General features: G+C 42.3%; 1 protein-coding gene across 6 annotated transcripts in view; it reads left to right on the top strand.

Annotated features, from left to right (window-relative positions):
• Window positions 1–18718, top strand: part of ndrg2 (NDRG family member 2) — a 51279-nt gene extending 32561 nt beyond the window's left edge. For all 6 annotated transcript variants that reach the window (XM_080742097.1, XM_080742098.1, XM_080742101.1 and 3 more), the window contains exons 2-16: window positions 2697–2791; window positions 7316–7357; window positions 7933–8038; window positions 8736–8856; window positions 9235–9297; window positions 9995–10055; window positions 10442–10528; window positions 11408–11464; window positions 12520–12623; window positions 12837–12872; window positions 13104–13155; window positions 13283–13330; window positions 13636–13671; window positions 14290–14341; window positions 15072–18718. In XM_080742097.1, coding sequence (XP_080598223.1) covers window positions 2717–2791; window positions 7316–7357; window positions 7933–8038; window positions 8736–8856; window positions 9235–9297; window positions 9995–10055; window positions 10442–10528; window positions 11408–11464; window positions 12520–12623; window positions 12837–12872; window positions 13104–13155; window positions 13283–13330; window positions 13636–13671; window positions 14290–14341; window positions 15072–15235 — 1104 coding nt within the window. In that variant the 5' untranslated portion in view covers window positions 2697–2716 and the 3' untranslated portion in view covers window positions 15236–18718. The remainder of the gene's footprint in view (window positions 1–2696; window positions 2792–7315; window positions 7358–7932; window positions 8039–8735; window positions 8857–9234; window positions 9298–9994; window positions 10056–10441; window positions 10529–11407; window positions 11465–12519; window positions 12624–12836; window positions 12873–13103; window positions 13156–13282; window positions 13331–13635; window positions 13672–14289; window positions 14342–15071) is intronic.
• Window positions 18719–19560: the final 842 nt, after the last annotated feature.

Here is a 19560-nt window from a genome sequence, read left to right as displayed (position 1 = left end):
TGGTGGAAAAATTCACAAAGGACAAGACGACACTTTATTCAAAGAATAGAGAAACTCAAAGCAAGTTAAAAGTATCAAATAAAGGTTTTATTTACAACTGTCCATGAACAGGGTCAGAGCATAAAAATGGCAAAGACAATCTAAAGCAGGGTGCAACAGCTTATTATACTCTTCCGCAGGTATGGCAAACATTCATGAGAGGAAGGGAGTATAGCCAATGGTGTTAGCTTGTCAGTTGCCACCATTGGTGTGTGAATGTGGGAAGTGAGGACGCTGGCGTTGACTGTTCGCCGCTTCACCTCCCAATGTATGAATGAATGGAACATTGTAAGCGCTTTGAGTTCGAAACTTGCTTAGAAAAGCGCTATAAAAATGCAATCCATTATTATTATAGCGATCAGCATTGACAGATTTTTGCGGGGTCGAGAAGGTTCACATGGATACCAGGATCCTGGATGTGAAGTTATTATGTTTTTACGCCATGTGACCTTGAGATAGAGCTGCTCTGTGGGAGTCAGGGAGGATGGGTAAAGAAGTAATACATGCCTACAGCGGCACTTTGTCTTAAGGTTGTGAGAAAGAGATAATATTTTAATGAGCTCTGCAGGAAAGAAGATGTTTTTCTCTTTTGGAGAACTCAGATTGACCTGTGAGAGGAAGGACAAATAAGGCCATTTCTGTTGTCTTTCTAAAGCAACGTGTCTAATGTGTTAGTCATAGGACTGTAGCTGAACCTTTTATATCATTTTATATTGATAGGTATGGTCTGTGTGCATGCATAACACTCAAGATTATATTTTTCCTCTACAGTATCTAATTTGTTTGGATGCGTCGGTGGCCTTGTAACAGTTGGGTCTCTCTCGGGTTCAAATAATCATCATTCAATATGTCCGTACGTTCACAGACAAATGTGTCTGTGGCAAAGACTTAATATAATAATATCCTTGTCCGTGGCAAATTCTAGATTTGCTTTTTTACACACCATTATAATGTTCTTATTTTGATCACAAGACCCAATTACCAAATGTCAAGTCTCCAGGTTTTATTCAGGATGTGTATGACATTCATTTACTACGACAATATGGCACATTAATATTAGCCCAACTAGTACTAGTGGTTGTGGTTCTCAAATGTTTTATTTGCAAGGACCCCCTTGCAACTCTGAGAGTGTACAAATGGAACCAAATGGAACCGTAAGGTTCCATTTGAACACTCTCAGAGTTACAGACCTGTTATGGCCATTCAGAGCTAGCCTGGGGCCAGCCTATATACTAATGCAGCTAACTACTGTAACTGCATTATATCCCCTCCTTGTTTTAACATGGGGATGTCTAGCTGCAGCTAGGCTAATTCAGAGCTTGCTCTTTATGTGTTTCTGGTATTATTGTCCACTAATTTTGTATGTCCGTAGCTTAAAATGGAATTTTGACAAAAATGTCCTCCATAAGCCAGCATGGCGATGATCCCTGATCATTGCGCTACAAACACAAGTGTTTTTGGAATATATAATGCCTATTACGTCCTAATGACCGAACCATGCTGCCAGCGTCATTAATGATTTCAAACTGATTCAAATGTTCAAACTCATCCAATTAGAATAATGCAACTGACTGCCACTTTCTTCTCTGCTTTTCATAAATGCTGCATAATGGCCACCGGGTTCACTCTCTTTTAGCGTACCATAATGTCTTTGTACTTCTGTGGCTTTTTAAGTATTCTACTGGCACTAATTACTAATTAACTTTCAAAAGGTCCCGCAACACATAGAAGGTTCCCAAAGGACCGCCGCTATAAATGTACTCACTCTGTGTGTGGGTGTGCTGTGTGCGTGCACATCTCCGCACCAGTATGAGTGTGAGTGTGTGCCTGTATAATAAGTGCTGTGGGGGTTCAACTGTTTATGAGTGGCGGACAGAGAGAAAGCCTGGAAAATACAGGAAAGGCTCGATATTTCTACGTCTCATTAGTTCAGCTAAGGCAGGGGTCTTCAACGTTTTCAGGCCAAGGACCCCTTAGTTGAGAGACAGATGAAGCAGGGACCACCACAACCTTTTCATAGATTCCATATAGTGTCATCGTTTGACAGCACAATCATCAGTGTATTCTGGATTCATGTCAATTTGTGTTTTCAGATATTTAACCACTTGAGCCGTCATTACCTAATAAACTTGACCTTTCACTCTGTACTTAGTCTGCTCTTTTTCCCCTCTACACCAAACCTCTTTGCCGAAAATAGCCGATCTACAAGCCGATCTACAAGCCACAACTCCTCGCGCTGCGAGGCGTTGTGGCTACAGTTCTCAGAATATGGACACTAGGGTTCAAGTTGTTAATATAAAAAGGATTGGAAGATTTGGAGGACCCCCTGTAGTAACACTGAGGAACCCCTAGGGGTCCTGGACCCCCTGTTGAAGACCCCTTTACTAAGGGTTAGGTTTAGGCATAGTTTTACTGAGGTTAGGGTTAGGGTTTGGGTTAGGTTTAGGCATAGTGGTTAACATTCACCAGTGTCGGCAGGTTAGCATTTCACCAGTTTAGCATTCACCAGCGTCGAACTAATGGGACATAGAACTAATGGGACGTCGAACAAATGCTACATCGCAATATCGACACGCTCCCGGAAAATACATATCTTTCGGGGGACACGACAGTAGACTTACCTTTAACTGTGACATGTTCTGTTTCTACCTGTGCAGGACACCACACGTGACACACCATGACGACCGAAATGCAGGAGATCGCCATCACAGAGGAGAAGCCATTACTGACGGGTCAGAGCGATTCTACCAAGGTCAGAGACAATTTATTATTCACGCCGTCACTCCCCGAATCACTCAACCGCACACTCACTGAATCACTCTCACTAAATCACATCATTCACTCACCCATCCACTGAATCACTCAGTCATTCATTCACTCTCACGCATAAACACACACGCACACGCACACACACAAGCATATACTCAGCAATGGGGAGAGTCTTTCAGTCCGAGTGTATCAAAAAGGCAACTGTGTTAAGGCAGCGGAAGCTTGTAATTGGCTGCGCGGAGGTGCTGAAAGTCGGGGGGACGGAGATACACCTAAACCTAACCTTAACCCTAACCCTAACCTTAGTAAAACTAACACGGTTGAATGCTAACCTGTTGAAATGCTAACCTGCCGACGCTGGTGAATGCTAACCTGTTGAATGTTAACCTGGTCGGACCAGTGGGAGGTCGTCTCTCCATCTTAACCCAGTTGCCTTTTTGATATACTCGGACTGAAAGACCTGCAAAAAACACTCTCCCCTCAGCAATGACTGAAGGTCATTGCTGACCGAGGTCTTTCCTTGTGTGCCAGAATGCACAGCACGTTGCCATAGCTTAGAGAGGTAGTCTGGTAAACAGAAGGTCACAGGTTCACTCCCCCCTCCGTCCAGTTCAGTAGTTGAAGTGCCCCTGAGCAAGACAATTAACATTTCCCCACTAAGCACTCCATAGAGCAGGGTTCCCCAATAGGCGGCCCGCAGGCCATTTGCGGCCCGCGGGGGGCTACTGTCTGGCCCCCACCAACCCCAGTAATAATGGTGGTATAAGAGCAGCAACAACACTAGTATATCGTCGTTGTTGGGTGGAAATCCCGTATCTCCAAATTTGTACGTTCTTTCGCAAATCATACAAGGCCGTCGCACAAAAGTAGTGAAAACAGCAGATCTATAAGCACACAACGCCTTGTGTGCTTGTAGATCGGCTGTTTTCACTAGTTTAAACTTCTTTTTAAATGATAAATGCAAAACGAATGGTTTTGGACATACAAGATTTTCACCCGACAACAACGATATCTGAACTGTCGCAGTCGCTGGAGTAGCGGGAACGCCGCCGTCGCCCCTTGCAATGTTGTGGCCCTCGGCTTGGTACCCTAGACATAATTCGGCCCTTGGGAAAACCTAATTCAGGAACCCTGCCATAGAGGGACACAGGTAGCTGGAAGAGACATTTTAATATACCAATACATGCATAAACCATTTTATACCATCTGAACATCTGAGCAGCCATCAGCTGGCTGAAGACGAAAGCTGAGTTTCCCCCAGGGATTTGGCCTGATTTACACTGCAGCCAAATCCATCCTGAATGAGATCTGTGTCACATCCAGATTGGAATCTGATTGGTTTAAATGGTCACATGGTCATATAAAACCAATCAGATTCCAATCTGGATGTGACACAGATCTGATTCAGACTGGATTTGGCTGCAGTGTAAATCAGGCCTAAACGTCTATACCCAGCATGGTTGCTGGTGAGATCCGACTCCTATTTAAGACCTGCAACGCATCTGTCTCACATTAGATTTGAACCACTTTAACCATTATTTTATACATTAGCTATTAAATATATACAAGCTCGGTGCTATGAGCTTGTAGATCTGCTATTTCTGAAAAATCATGAAAATCTTTGAATATAATATTTTTAAAGCAACCTTTTGTAACTCAAGTCTTTACTTCGGGCGGGTCCCTGGAACAACCTATTTAGAGAGGGAGGTCTGCGGCCAAATACAAACAATTCTGGGGGTCTTTGACATGAACATTGAACAAGTTTGAGAAGCACTGACAGAAACATATACTTTCTTTTCAGAAAACCATTTTTAGATTCGGGTCCTCAGGTCTTAAACCCACGGTTGTCAATGAGCGAACCAGCCAATCAATCAGCTGTCATCCTCACACCCACGGTTGCGCTTCTTGTGCGCCGCCACCATTATTGAGCTCTCCCGCCTGTCAGTGGTAATCGTCACCTGTAATTAACCCACCCACAAACGCACACACTTTTAGATGCTCTTTCATGTTGTGCAATACGCTATTCATAGTCACGCAGATGCTAATGTAAAGCTTAGCCGTGCGTACAACATGCTTTCTGCTGACGTCATCTGTAAGATAGACGAACGACATCTATACATGCTATCATAAATATTTGTACTGTATACAAACAAGTCTACTCGAGATTTTAAGTGTGTGTGTGCGTGTGCGTGTGCGTGCACGCGCACTTGCGCGCGTGTGTTTGTGTGCACTATTGCTTGGATGTGATGTGACCAAGACATATACTGTAAATTTGCACTTCCAAGCTTGCCCTTGACAATGTACATTGATTATTCAAGTAACACATCCAAGCACGCACACACACGCACGCACGCACGCACGCACGCACGCACACACACACACACACGTGCACACACGTGCACACACACACACACACACACACACACACACACACACACACACACACACACACACACACACACACACACACACCACAGTAATAGCTCAGTATGCCAGGTTGACGTCAAAGCCCTAAGGGGGAGAGAGAGAGAGAGGATCTGCTCTTCTAAAAGGCTGATGTTGCCGTGCAGATGTTGAGCCCAGACTGGGTCTCTCACTGTTGCCACCTCCTGACGGAAAAAGGAACTACAGTTAAAAAGCAAACAGCTGCAACAGTGAAATCCTTAGTGTTCTTCTTTCTGTTTTTTCAAAGTTAAATGAAGAAACCTTACGGTGTAGGGATGGATGAGAGTGAGTGAGCGAGGCTGATCACATACATTAATGGTTAATGGGTTTCTGAAAAACATATGTTTCTTTGTGGTGCTCAAAGTTTTTAATGTCAAGGACGCCCATCTCACAATATTTTGTTCCAGGGATCCCCCAGAAGCAAACAGTTTAGTTAAACATGTTCGCTTTGAAATATTATTTATTCAAAGATTTTCAAAATTATTCATGGTTTTTCAAAAATAGCAGATATACAAGCTCATAACGCGGCACTCGGTGGCATTCGGTGCCTGCTATTTTTGTAGCCAAAGTATAAAAAATAATGGTTAAAGTGGTTACATAACACAGATACGTTCCCAGTCTTGGGTTAACAAATGAGAGCATATTAATAAGAACATCAATGATTAGTTTAATTATTGCCAAGAATTGTTTTAGGGGCCCAGCAGGCATACAGTATGTCCTAGAAAGTGTCCAAAAGCAAGCGGTTGAACTCAACCTGCACTCCTTCACTCTGTCTCTGAGCAAAGTTGTCTGCAGGTACAAATGAAGATATGGATCTGTTGTTGCAAAAGGAGAACTTGTTTGCCTCATTTAATTGCTGGTGCTTACCTGCACCTCTTCTAAGTCGGATCAATTGTATTTTTATTTCATTTCATTTCATTCAAACAAATTGCATTTGTGTAAACTCAAGGCATTTCACATTAAAATGTGACAATGGCGCCCCCAAAAAATCATTAATTCTCACTTGGTGCAGCATCAATGATCAATCATCCCACACACGGTCACACGGTCACACGCATACAAACTAGGAACAACTAACACTTACTATGCCCACATACGGTAGTATTGTGTACACAGTATTGTGCAGGTTGGTGCCTTGCATGGTTTCCTCCGCCATCGGTGTGTGAATGTGCGTGTGAATGGGTGTAATCAGTAATGTGAAATACATTGTAAAACGATTTGGGGAAAAGCGCTATATAAATACATTTATATCGGTACACATAAGCAAACACACTTAAAGTAAACACACACACATAAGCACACACAGGAAGGCATCCGTGTCACTCTAGATTATAACCACTTTAACCATCAATTTATGCTTGAAAAAAAGCACATATACAAGTTTACAGTGCAGCACCGAGTGCTGTGCTGCGAGCTTGTAGATCTGCTATTTTTGAAACATCATGAAAATGTGTGCAAATCTTTGAATATATATATATTTTTAAAGCAAACATTTGTAACTCTGCGGTCTGCGGTCAAATACATATAATTCTAGGGGTCTTTGACATAGGTTTTTCAGATCTTGAAAACATTTTTTTGGTATTTTTCATGTCTTAATGGGTTTTAAAGATCTTAAGTCTGATTTGAACAGAGGACACGGTTCCTCAGGTCATAAGGTAATTTGTTCCAAAGAGACAGGCTCCTCGGGTCATAAGGTAATTTGTTCCAAAGAGACAGGCTCCTCGGGTCATAAGGTAATTCGCTCCAAAGAGACAGGCTCCAAAGCTCTGAAGTGCAGCCTGTCCTTCCCCGTGGGTGTTAATGAGGGTGACAAAGACATGAGTCATAGTCATACCCCCGCTTTTTAAGACGTGTTTTGTGTTGTCTCACATGATTGCAGCACGTCCACCGCAAAGAGGCGCTGTTCAAATCAGCGTCACCATGACCCACATTAACCACCTAAGTGACCTTAAAAATAGTGTTTTTGACACATCCTTTCCTTCCGCAGTGCTTAGATAGATGATAACCAGGTCAGAACACCTGCTGCTTGCTAAATTAGTTTGTTCTCTCCCTCTCTGCGTAGGAGGCAGAACTGGCAGCCAGAATACTCCTGGACCAAGGGCAGGTAAGACAGATGTCCAAAATGTGTGCTGAACGCACATGAGGTGCGTGTGTGTGTGTGTGTGTGTGTGTGTGTGTGTGTGTTAGTGCTGCACAATATATCTTTATCGTATTGTTATCGAGGTATGGCCATGCGCAACATCAGTATCGCAAAAGGCAAGATATGGACAATATATCGCCCTGGACCGTGTGTTGGTCATATCGTTGCATTTTGCTACAATTAGAATATCAAATAACAAGTGTGGGAACGCTATAGCACTTAACATCAAGAGTGATAATGACTTGTTATTATGCTGTTTTTTGAATAATGCTTAGTTTTCACTGTTGCACTACACTTAAAATATTGAATATGAAATGTGTTCGGTAATATCATTATATTGCAGAGATATGAAATGTCGTCCTTCTCGTCCAGCCCTAGTGTGTGTGTGTGTGTGTGTGTGTGTGTGTGTGTGTGTGTGTGTGTGTGTGTGTGTGTGTGTGTGTGTGTGTGTGTGTGTGTGTGTGTGTGTGTGTGTGTGTGTGTGTGTGTGTGTGTGTGTGTGTGACAGAGTACTGATCTCTATGTTGGGTGCTTTCCAGGAGCATGATATTGAGACCCCCCACGGTGTGCTCCATGTGACGCTCCACGGCGCGGCCAACACTCGCAGACCTGCCATCCTGACCGTCCACGATGTGGGCTTGAACAGTCAGTAATCATAGAAACACTTAACATTTTAAATGTACATGTTGTGCCGCAACTGGCCAAACCGCTAAATGTTGACAGAGTGTGCAGCGTGGGGCTGCTCTGGCCAGCTGTTCTGGCGGCTCGAGGTGATCTAAATCAGTGGCTCTCAAACTTAGAAATTTGATGGTCTCCCCTTAACTTTGGCAGTGTACAAATGGAACCAAATGGACCCGGAACCAGAAAGGTACCATTTGTACGCTGTGTGTCAAAGTTACAGACTCGCAAGGATCAATTTAGACCGCCATAATGGAACCTAGAGAGTCCCTGAAATCCACTTTGAGAACCATTGATCTAAATTATTTATCTTATCTCTCTCTTATTTTACTTTGTCATAAGCGCCATTCACACTGAGTACTCTAACTATAACGATAACAATAACTGTAACATTGTATTTCTTTTATAGTCGGCGTGAACTCTGCCATCCACTTGCCTTTTAAAACTATATTTTCATAGTTATATTTATTGTTATATTCTATGGCCCTTTTACTGTATCTATCTCTCCTCCCCACCCCCGCCGCCCCATTACTCTCTGGAAAAGAGCATCTGCTATAATTGTCCATCTCTCTCTCTCTCTCTCTCTCTCTCTCTCTCTCTCTCTCTCTCTCTCTCTCTCTCTCTCTCTCTCTCTCTCTCTCACACTCTCTCTCTCGTGTTCCAGGTAAGAGCTGCTTCTTATCTCTGTTTAAGTTTGAAGAGATGCAGGAGATCGTGAAGAACTTCACTCTGGTTCACATCGACTGTCCTGGCCAGGAGGACGGGGCTGCTGCCTATCCTGCAGGGTATGCTGTGTGTTGCTTGTGTTGTGTGTGTGTGTGTGTGTGTGTGTGTGTGTGTGTGTGTGTGTGTGTGTGTGTGTGTGTGTGTGTGTGTGTGTGTGTGTGCAGCGTGCGTGCGTGCATTTTCATTCATTCATTTTCTAGATGAGGATACATTGGGTGTCATCTCAGAAAAAAAATCTATATGTAAATAAATATATGTTTGTATATATGTAATATGTACTGTATGTAAGTATTCATATATATGTTACAGTGTTTTTGAGGCACCAGTGAGATTGGGACCGGAGCACCTTATGGGCAGTCCTCGGAATGTATAAAAGATATTTATTTATTTTTCATTAAAGAAATATCAAATGGTTTATATTGAAATGTCTCTTCCAGCTACGTGTATCCCTCTATGGAAACCATTGCAGAAATGATCCCTACTGTCCTGCAGCATTTCAAGTGAGTCAACTGCATTTCTTTTCATTGCACACATACCGTACGTACATACAGTATTTGTGTTGCCTGTGTATATACAGCATTGATTTGGGTTGATTTCAGCCGTTGCCTAACGCGGGCGGTTTGTGCTGTTTGAAGTCAGCCTATACTATAACTATAGTTCAGGAAGCGTACATATATACTGTATGTGTGTGAATGCTCTATTTCATAATTTGTGTTATGACAGTGTCATGTAAAAGTACGAAAGATGTGGCGATCTACAAGCTCACAACGCAATTATAAGCTTGCAGATCAGCTATTTTCCCTGCTTTCTAAATCGTTTGTGAAAAGTTTGAACTATAATGACATGCCCCAAAAACAGGGACGGAAGGTTGAAAGCCTTTCTGTGTTATGTGCAATAAATATTTTACCAATTAAAAGTATTTAGAAGAGCTTTTGACAAAATAATAACTATGTTGGAAAAAGGTGTTCTTTCTCCCCACACGACAGTGACGATATACAATAGCACTGTATGCCACTGATCCCAAATGCCATGGTGACATTTTTGACAGAAATAGATGGGGATTATACTTTGGCCTTGAACGTGTGTGTGTGTGTGTGTGTGTGTGTGTGTGTGTGTGTGTGTGTGTGTGTGTGTGTGTGTGTGTGTGTGTGTGTGTGTTGTGATGGTGTTACTAATTTAGTGTCCACCTCCTGTCAGTTTCCGTACAGTAATTGGAGTGGGCGTTGGCGCTGGGGCGTACATCCTGTCCAGGTTCACAGTGAGTGCCACGTTTTTAATTTCCCTCCCAAAACTACAGGCCACTATTATCAGGGGTCATCGCCATGCTGGCTTGTGGTGCACATAAAAAAAGAATATATATTTTTGTAAAAATTACATTTTTGTAAAGAATAATTTTTTGTACATGATATGATGATGTCATTATATCTGTGTATTTCAGTTGGGCCTTTTGACTCAGAGGCTTTCAGTTTTCAGGAAGTAATTCCAAAAATACTCAGGGATGATATATTTGCACATTATGACCCCACCCGGTGGTCTATTAGAGTAAAGTTAACTCCATAGACACATACAAAACAGAAAAAGTGCAAAACCACCTCTTTAAATGCTCTCTCTCTCTCTCTCTCTCTCTCTCTCTCCTCCCCTCAGTTGGCTAATCAGGACTCAGTGGAGGGTCTGGTTATGGTCAACATTGACACCAACGCCCGGGGATGGATGGACTGGGCTGCTCAGAAGGTTTTTTTCTCTTTCTTTCTTTAGTTTGACCTTTTGTCTTTCTTTCAAGTACAGTACGAAATGATGGTCCCTGGCACAAAGTATTTCCAGATGACCCTACGGGTCCAATGGTTCCATTGTGTACTACCAGTGTGTAATGTTTTAAATGTTAATGTGAACAAACCTTTATTTTTTTATTTTTCGTTTGTTTGTTATGTTCGTAGGTTCTCTACATTCTTCTTTCTTGTTAAAATGTAAAATACTGTTTGTAATAAGGATAGGCATCAATAAGCTTCAAGCTCCAGCCTATACATTTTCGATACGTTTTCCAACAGGCTAAAATAAATAAATCACTTGTAATGTCTCCCTGAACAAGGAGTATCGAAATAAACTATTCATTCATTCATTCATTCATTCATTCAGATTACACGCTGGTATCGGATCGGTAATTGGTATTGAGACTATCGACCCATACGCAGTTGTGAGTATCGGAATCGGTATTGGGGGATGAAAACATGGCATCGGTACATCTCTATCAACAAACCATACTGTAAACATCTAAACATACCATAACTCTTCATTGCCTCACAGCAGTCGATGCTACATTAGCCTACGCAGATATTTGTATTCAGTTAGTCCTAATGAGAGCACTCCATCAGCTGTTGTTTAAAAGTGGATATTTAATTGTGGAATCATGTTGGCGGTGAGTCTTACAGAGTAATATTGATTACTGTATGTCATTACTTGATTTAGTGAATTCACATTGATTGTCTCTCCTCTCTCTTTACTCGCTCTCTATTGCTTTTTTGCTCTCTTCCTGCCTCTCTCTGTCTCTGTCTTTCTCTCTCTCTCTCTCTCTCTCTCTCTCTCTCTCTCTCTCTCTCTCTCTCCTGTCCTCAGCTTAGCTCGGTTACGTCCGGTGTGACAGAACAGCTCCTGTGCCATCTTTTCAGCCAGGTATGACAATGTCAGTACAGTACGTCACTATGGAAAGCAACCTGTGTGACATGGGCGTTCTAGCGTTCCGAAAACACTGGATCATGACCCGTATGTGGGTCACAGACAAACCTTTTAGGGTTTCTCACATTTTGTTTTTAATTATTGTTGCTTCAAAACATTTTCAAAAAACATTTCCCAAAAGCTAAACTTTTCATGAATTAAAAAAAGTTTTAATTCAAAAAAAATTCTAAGTCATTTCCTGAATAAATAAAATAAAACTCTAAGAAATTCCATAAGTTAGAAAACAAATGTTTAAGAAGTAGTGATAACCGATCTACAAGTTCACAACGCGGTGCAAAGCACGCACGCACGCACGCACACGCACACACACACTCATTCATTCTCATTCGGTTAGAGCTCTCAGGTATACGCCCCGCTACCCACAGTGCATCTCAGGCGGTACATTTAAGCAGTCTCTATTCTCGGCTCAGTCTTCGTGTAGCCACCACGCTGAACGGTCAGCTGTCAGCGTTAAAAAATCCCTCCACCTCCCCGGCCTCCTTCCCCTGGCTGTTCAATTCATGTGCATGTATTAAGGTTGATGGATCATCTGTGTTTATGATCAATTTCTGTGTTTTCAACTGGTTCATGTCATGTGGCATGTCTGTACTTGTATTTTGCTCTGGGGGGTTATGATATATCAGATTATGGCTCATGTTCGAGCAGATAATTTGATTATCAAAGCAGAGCTACATCGCCAAGCTAAAGATGCAATATCATTGCATGTATGGTTATATCATTGCAATAAATGGTATGGTTAAACTTAATTGGTGTCGTTCATCCTGAGCTGAAACATATAAAAGAAGTAAAGAAATAGGTGTTAAATTGAGCGGTAATTAAATCGTACCTATCATTTTATAGTGGACGATTTACTTTTCGGGCAAGTGGGCATGACCTTCAGGCAAGTAGAACATGACCTGTACTTGCCCGATGGGCAAGTGCCTCTGAGACCTTAGTGTCAACCCCTGGTAATACTGTATATAATAATAATAATATGTGTTTCTATCTCGTAGGAAGAGCTGTCTGCAAACACAGAGCTAGTGCAGTCTCACAGAGAGCGTATCAACAAATCCCCCAACCTGTCTAACATAGACCTCCTATGGAAGACTTACAACAGGTACACACACACACACACACACACACACACACACACACACACACACACACACACACACACACACACACACACACACACACACACACACACAATGGTTTTTCAGCGTCTGTCACTAGTGTCTCAACAGACACACACTCTCTCCTGTCATCTACACACTACAGTATCAATCATCCGTACTCCTTACTCACAGGCACATTGTTTGTCTTTCTCCAGTCGCAGAGACATGAACTTTGACCGCAATTCCTTCAAGTAAGTACCCATAATTGAGTTTCATAATCGAATATTGATGGCCATGCAGTCTGAATTGTTTTATGTCCTAATTGTCCTAAACGTCCCCTCTTACCACGTCTGTCTGACTGTCTGTCTATTTGTCGTTCCGTCTCTCTCTCTCTCTCTCTCTCTCTCTCTATCACTCTCTCTCTCTATCACTCTCTCTCTCTCCTTTTGCAATCCCTCTCTCTCACCGGTTGTCCTCCTCAGGTGTCCAGTGATGTTGGTGGTGGGCGATCAAGCACCACATGAAGAAGCTGCCGTATGTTTTCAACACAAACACTGCATCACTACAATAGTTAATACAAAGAGGTCTATGAGGAACAGAAGGGGTGTTATTGTTTTGATACACTAAATGTGACGGCGGTCTTTCCTTATGTGTCCACCAGGTGGAATGCAACAGCAAACTAGACCCAACAACAACCTCGTTCCTGAAAGTAAGTCTGGATGAAATGGACTTTGCCAATATCAGATTTGCCTGCTGTCTGAACAAAGTGTTATGTTATGTTCTGACCTACATGATCACCTACCTACCTACCTACATACCTACCTACCTACCTACCTACCTACCTACCTACCTACCTACCTACCTACCCACCCGCCCATGTGGCTACCTGTCTGTCTGTCAGTCACTTTCTCTCTCTCTCTGTATGCCAACCAACATAGCTGTCTTCACCCGTTCCCGTCCCCCAATTTCTTTTGTGATAGATTTTCAAACACCTCTTCTCTTCCCCCTCCACAGATGGCAGATGCTGGTGGCCTTCCTCAGCTGTCCCAGGTAATGACATTGAATACTGTAGATCACAAAGTCTAGCTTACGTAAAGGGGGGGGGGGGCGATCATCACATTGGAATGCATCGCTAGAAACGTGTCACCTGCAAAACCATTGTTTCCATATGGTAGACCTGGCATGTGCTCCTCCTAAATTCTTCGAGTTCTTTTGAGGCGGGTAAAAGTAAAAATATATTCTCAACTTTTCAGCACAAGGCACAGAGTAAATGGTGCATTTATATAGTGCCTTTATCCACGGCGCTTTACAATGATTGTGCATTATTACATTCACCCATTCACACACCTGATGGCAGAGGGAACCATGCAAGGCACCAACCTGCTCATCGGGACAATTGGGGGTTCAGGGTCTTGCTCAAGGACACTTCAACAACAACTCTGGGGGAGCCAAGACTTTAATCATTCTTTTAGCCATTTATTCATTGATCCCACGGTTCTGCACGCAGGCACCCCACGCTGTATTACCAAATGCACTGTCTTGCAGGTGTTTTTTAAGTGGCTGTGTGTGCAGCGACCGGTATGATCACCCTCTTAGGCATTAAGCCTCATAACACTATAAACGCTATAGTACAATTTCATTAATGTCCTCTCATTTCTCTGTCTGCAGCCTGCTAAACTGACCGAGGCTTTCAAGTATTTCATCCAGGGCATGGGATACAGTAAGTTCACTTCAGATTGATGCAGATTACATACAAGTTGGATAAGACAGGATACATGCATGACGTAAACTCTTAGTGGGAGCAGTGGAGAGGCAGAAGATGCTTGTCAGAACCGTAAATCTCCCCATTATTCACTTAGCAATTTGTTGAGCAGCTTGCTGTAATGCCAACATAAATGATGTTCCCTCCGTTAACGTCTTCCTTTGCGCTAATGAGCACACATGGGAAATTAGATTGTAATGATCTGAGTAATGAGGTATCGTATAGTAGTACAGTATCTACAACATGGAAATGTATGTAGACAACATCGACCTTCAGTGCAAATTACACATAACTTTCAGCAGAAACACGATGACCTTCATGATCTTTTCTCTCTAGGCCATCTCATAGTAAACCTAATCATAATCATCTTTAGGAGAATGCAGCTCTGGAGTCTATTCAAATTGTTTGTGTGTGTTTAAGATTTTAACTTTCTGAGTCGCTCTGGAAACAAAATGTTGAGACTCATAACACCTACACATTCAGTATGACCCAATCAGAGAGACTGCCGGCAAAATGGGAGTGCCAGCAAATATCTGCTTATTAAGCAAGCCGATGTGGCCTATGCAAGTGCATGCATGTATGCAACAAGGCACACTTTAACATGATGTGAAGTGCAAACATTCCTGACACTTGGTTTGTGTGTGCGCAAAAAAGAATGACACGAGGCTTGTCTTTGTCTCCTTCACAGTGGCTTCGTCCTGCATGACCCGGCTGTCGCGTTCGCGCACCACCTCCCTGTCCTCCTCGGTGTCCATGGACGGCTCCCGCTCTCGCTCCCGCACGCTGTCCCAGGGCTCGCAGGGCGGACAGATGCCGCCCAGCCCCTCCCAAACCATGGAGGTGTCCTGCTGAAGAGATACCTGCAAAGAGAGAGGGAGAGAGGGAGGGAGAGCGAGAGAGAGAGAGAGAGAGAGGGGCGAGAAGAGAGAATTAAGTAAAGGGAAAGATGGAGGATGACAGTAATGCCAGAAAACGAGACGGAGGGGATTACTCACTAGTCACTCAACGTCATTAAAAGCGTCATTCCCTTCAAAAGAGCAGCGTAGACTGGAGACGGAGACCAAGAGAGAGTGAGAGAGTTGGTCATGGTGAGGGAGAGAGAGAGAAAGAGAGAGAGAGAGAGAGAGATAGAAAGAAATGGGGTGAAGATATGTAGAGGATGTGAGACCAGTAAATCTGAGAGATTAAGTCCAATATCTTTACACAATTCACACTAAACACGTCCGTCCGGCCGTCCCAATCACCTCCTTAGCAAAGGAAGAGTGAATAGACAGAGCTGTGCTACGCTAAGTGAAAGAAATACAATTCTTAAAACAAAAAGAGAGTGAATCCAGGTGAAAGAGTCGGGGGGGATGAGGATGAGGGTGGTGAGTGAGCAGTCCTCTCTCCCTCCCCCCTTCTACTGGAGTGTACTGTCAGCCAATAGAGCCCTTTAACCTAGAGAAGAGGCAGGGCCTGTATAGACCACGCCCCTTGTGTTAACCAATAGTAATAATTCCGATAACCATGTTAACGATGATGATGATGATGATGATGATGACATTGAAGCTAATGATAATGACGATAATGTAATAGGAAAACAACGTATATAACAATTTTCTCTTTGTGAAATGAGTGAGTTTGAAATGACCTAGATTTAAAAAAAAATACTATAGCAGAGGTACTTATAACAAATGTGTTTGTCAAACTACTTTCAATCTAGCTCCTGTGTTCTTTTTTTAAAATTTGTATTTCTTTGCCGAATTTTGTTTTTTTCATAATTGTAACCTGCCTCAGCAAGGGGCCGAAGCTGGTAAAATGACAGCCATGGTGCTGACTACTTCCACCTTGCTGTTGCCGGAATGTTCATGTCTTCCATTGGCCCTGTCTAAGTGACCGTTACTTTAGTTGTTTGTCTCCCGTTGGGGTTGGGGGTGGCATTTTGTTTTGATTTAGAGTGTGTGAAAAAAAACTGCTCGCCTGGTATCAGCCCTTGTGAAATATCGACTGGGACTTTTTTCTTTTCTTTTATATTCTACCGAGGAGTTGTGCATGTGTGTGTGTGTGTGTGTGTGTGTGTGTGTGTGTGTGTGTGTGTGTGTGTGTGTGTGTGTGTGTGTGTGTGTGAGTGTGTGTACGCTTGTTGAGCATGCATTGTAAATCTGAAGGTCCATGGGGCAACGAGCGTTGCTGAGACTGAGGATGTTCAAGACTGGTTGGCAAGTGCATCTTTACTAACACCCTAAATGTAACATTGGTTAAACCAGCCATTAGTGCTTCCATGTGTAGCGCACTGTGCGTGTACTGTACCAATCCGTACCATTGTACTTATAAGCAGAATGCCAGTGTGCATATTGGAGCGCTGTTCCAGGCTCAGACAGATGGGATCACTGTTCATCAAGCCTTGCACTTGCATGATCAGTCCTAGCTAGCATACTCGAGCACAAGGTTCCATTCCGTCCCAACAAGTGATATTCAAGTGAGCAGGATCAAGAGAATTCTGTGGCGTGCAAGCACTGCATGTTGGTTTGCGTGTGTGTTTGGGTGTGGTTTAATAATTTGGAAGCTTTTTCTTCCCCCCTGTAAGCACAAATAACCCAAGAAGCAAGGGTATATTTAGGGCTCCATCGCAGTGATGAGAACAAGCCAGTGATGTTCAATAATGATTTATAACAAAATCCCTTGACCCCTTGCCTTTGATATGACCTGACAATGAACCAGCCCCTTCACTGCCATCACTCTCATAAATAGAGGCATGCCGCATTATGGTAAGCAGCCATATGGTAGCGGCCCTGTTTATTTTTTCGCTGGACCCTCCAGGGTACTGTATCTAATACAGGGAACGTTTTAATTAAAAGTCTCCATGTGGTTGTGCCGTCATCCAGTTGGCCATAGACTCTTTACCAGTTGTGCAACTTAAGAGCAGTGCTGTTGACTAGAGGTAAACCACTCTGCGCCCCTTTATTTCTGAGAGTGAATAGGGAACAACCAAGGTCTATATCTTGAATTTCCAATTCAAATCTGGATCTTCTTGTAGGCACGATATTGAGCATTTTTACTGCCAAAAAAAGCTTTTTTCCTAAAACTGGGGTTATTTTTAAGATACAGCGGTCCAACCGCTATCTACTAAATTTCCAAATGATATAACCATATCAGTCTTTCAATGAAGCGTCCTGCAGAAATCATTGTTGTGACAAAACTTGCAATAGCAAAGCTTAACACTGCCGTGTAACATGTAACTAGCGTACTGATCATACTGTTCATGTGAAAGGACCCAATCTACAGTACCTTCATGCGTGTTTCACCTGTCTGCTCACAGTCTCTTGTTTTGGTGCACCCAATACACCCAGTCATTAACTACTTCTCCATTTTTCTTTTTTATGTGGTTGCACATTTCTTTCCCCGTTCCTCTCTAGTGCTCCGTTCCCTAAACCCCCCTTCCTTGTAGTAGTGAGTGATGCTGCGATGCTGTTGATGGTAAAATGTGGGAAGTATAAGCTGCCAAGAACCTTGGATGTTGGCTCTGAATTAGATTGGAACTTGGATGAATATAGACTTGTTCACTGTTTAAGATGTGTTGCAAATGGATTGATCAGGTGCAAATGGTGCAAATGGATGGATCAGGTGCACGTAGATGGTGGCTGACCGCTCTGTACCGCAGTGGGTCGGGTCGATTTTTGGCGGGTCCAAGATGACAGTGAAGTGACAATATAAGGACTTTACTGCATTAAAAGTAATCAACAAACTATACTATAAAAACTGGTCAAACGTTATCCAAATATTCAAATAATATAAGCACCTGGTTCATTGATGTTGAGTCTGGAGGTGAGCAGAGTGTGATGGTTATAGGCTCCTCCCAGCTTTGCGTTGCTAATCAACCAATACACCAAGGCATGGGAAGTAAGTTCTACCAAATAAGGGATTACGGGTGGGGCCTAGACAATTTGCCAAATAAAGGAAATGGAGCGTTAGTTCTTTTTTGGTTTGTTTTTTCCCTGAAGAGTGGGCCAGGGCTGTGTGAATGTAAATGCTTGTCTAATTTTATTTTATTTTTTTTTTCTATTCAATGAATACATAATTTCCCCTATTTCGTTTTATTTTTTGTAAAACATTTATTTTTTATCTCTGTGAAATGTTAGTTTACCTTCCCGGTGTGCTCACATGTTAGTCAACTGTGTAATAGTTCTTGTTTAGCTTTAGCTCTGAAAAGGGAGAATAATAATAATAACAAAAAAAGAGAATACAATCAAATTTACTTGTGTGGCTAATTTCTCTGTGTAATGCAATGAACATCATTAAAAAGAAAAGAGAAAAAAACTAAATTAACTATTAATAAAAGCTTATGAGAAATGTCAATGATTCTCTGACTGGTTCTTCACGTGATTTTCTTTTATTTACCCTAAATCTTATTGATGTTACAGACAGGTATTTCCAAGAGCTTTATAAACAAAAACAGTTTTATTATCTGCCTTTGATTGATTGACTGATTGATTGATTGATTGATTGATTGATTGAATACTTTATTAGAGGTTCACATAGAAAAAACATAGGACAGTACAGTTCAGAATGATACAAGTTCTACCAATAGGATTTAACCCAAGAAAGCACTATTGCTTGTTTACATTGGGGACCTTTTGTACTGAATTCATAGAGTAATATGATAAGCCTCAATGGACTTCCTTGAGTTTGAAGTTAATACCTGGTGGGGTTACTTGTGGTAGGCTACTAGTAGATAATAATAAGTAATTATGTAAATATTCACACTAAGGAAAAAAAATAAGATTATAGTAAATGTAACCTCATTGATTCTGGATGGGGACCCAAATGCATGGCCCTGAATGGGGACCCAAATGAGGCCCTGGATGGGAACCCAAATGCATTTGGGTCAGAATCAGTGAGAGTAAATTTAGGGTCAAGGGTCAAGTAAATTTACCCCCATTGATTCTCGCCCAAATGCATTTGGGTCCCCATCAAGGGCCTTGTATTTGGGTCCCCATTCAGAATGGGGTCATGGGGTAAATTTACTAAATCAATTTGTTGTCTTAGGAATGCGACAAATACAAAAAAATATTATTGAACTCAAGTCTCCATGGCATGATTAATCAATAGAAAATGTTTCATTTTGGGGGTGAACTGCTCTTAAAGTATTGATGACCTGCCATATGACTATGATGACCTGCCATCTATGGGTTCACCAA

The sequence above is a fragment of the Nannobrachium achirus genome (genome assembly GCF_963921795.1).
Source record: "Nannobrachium achirus genome assembly, chromosome: 14".
Classification (NCBI taxonomy): Eukaryota; Metazoa; Chordata; class Actinopteri; order Myctophiformes; family Myctophidae; genus Nannobrachium; species Nannobrachium achirus.
This window is presented reverse-complemented; position numbering and strand designations above follow the sequence as displayed.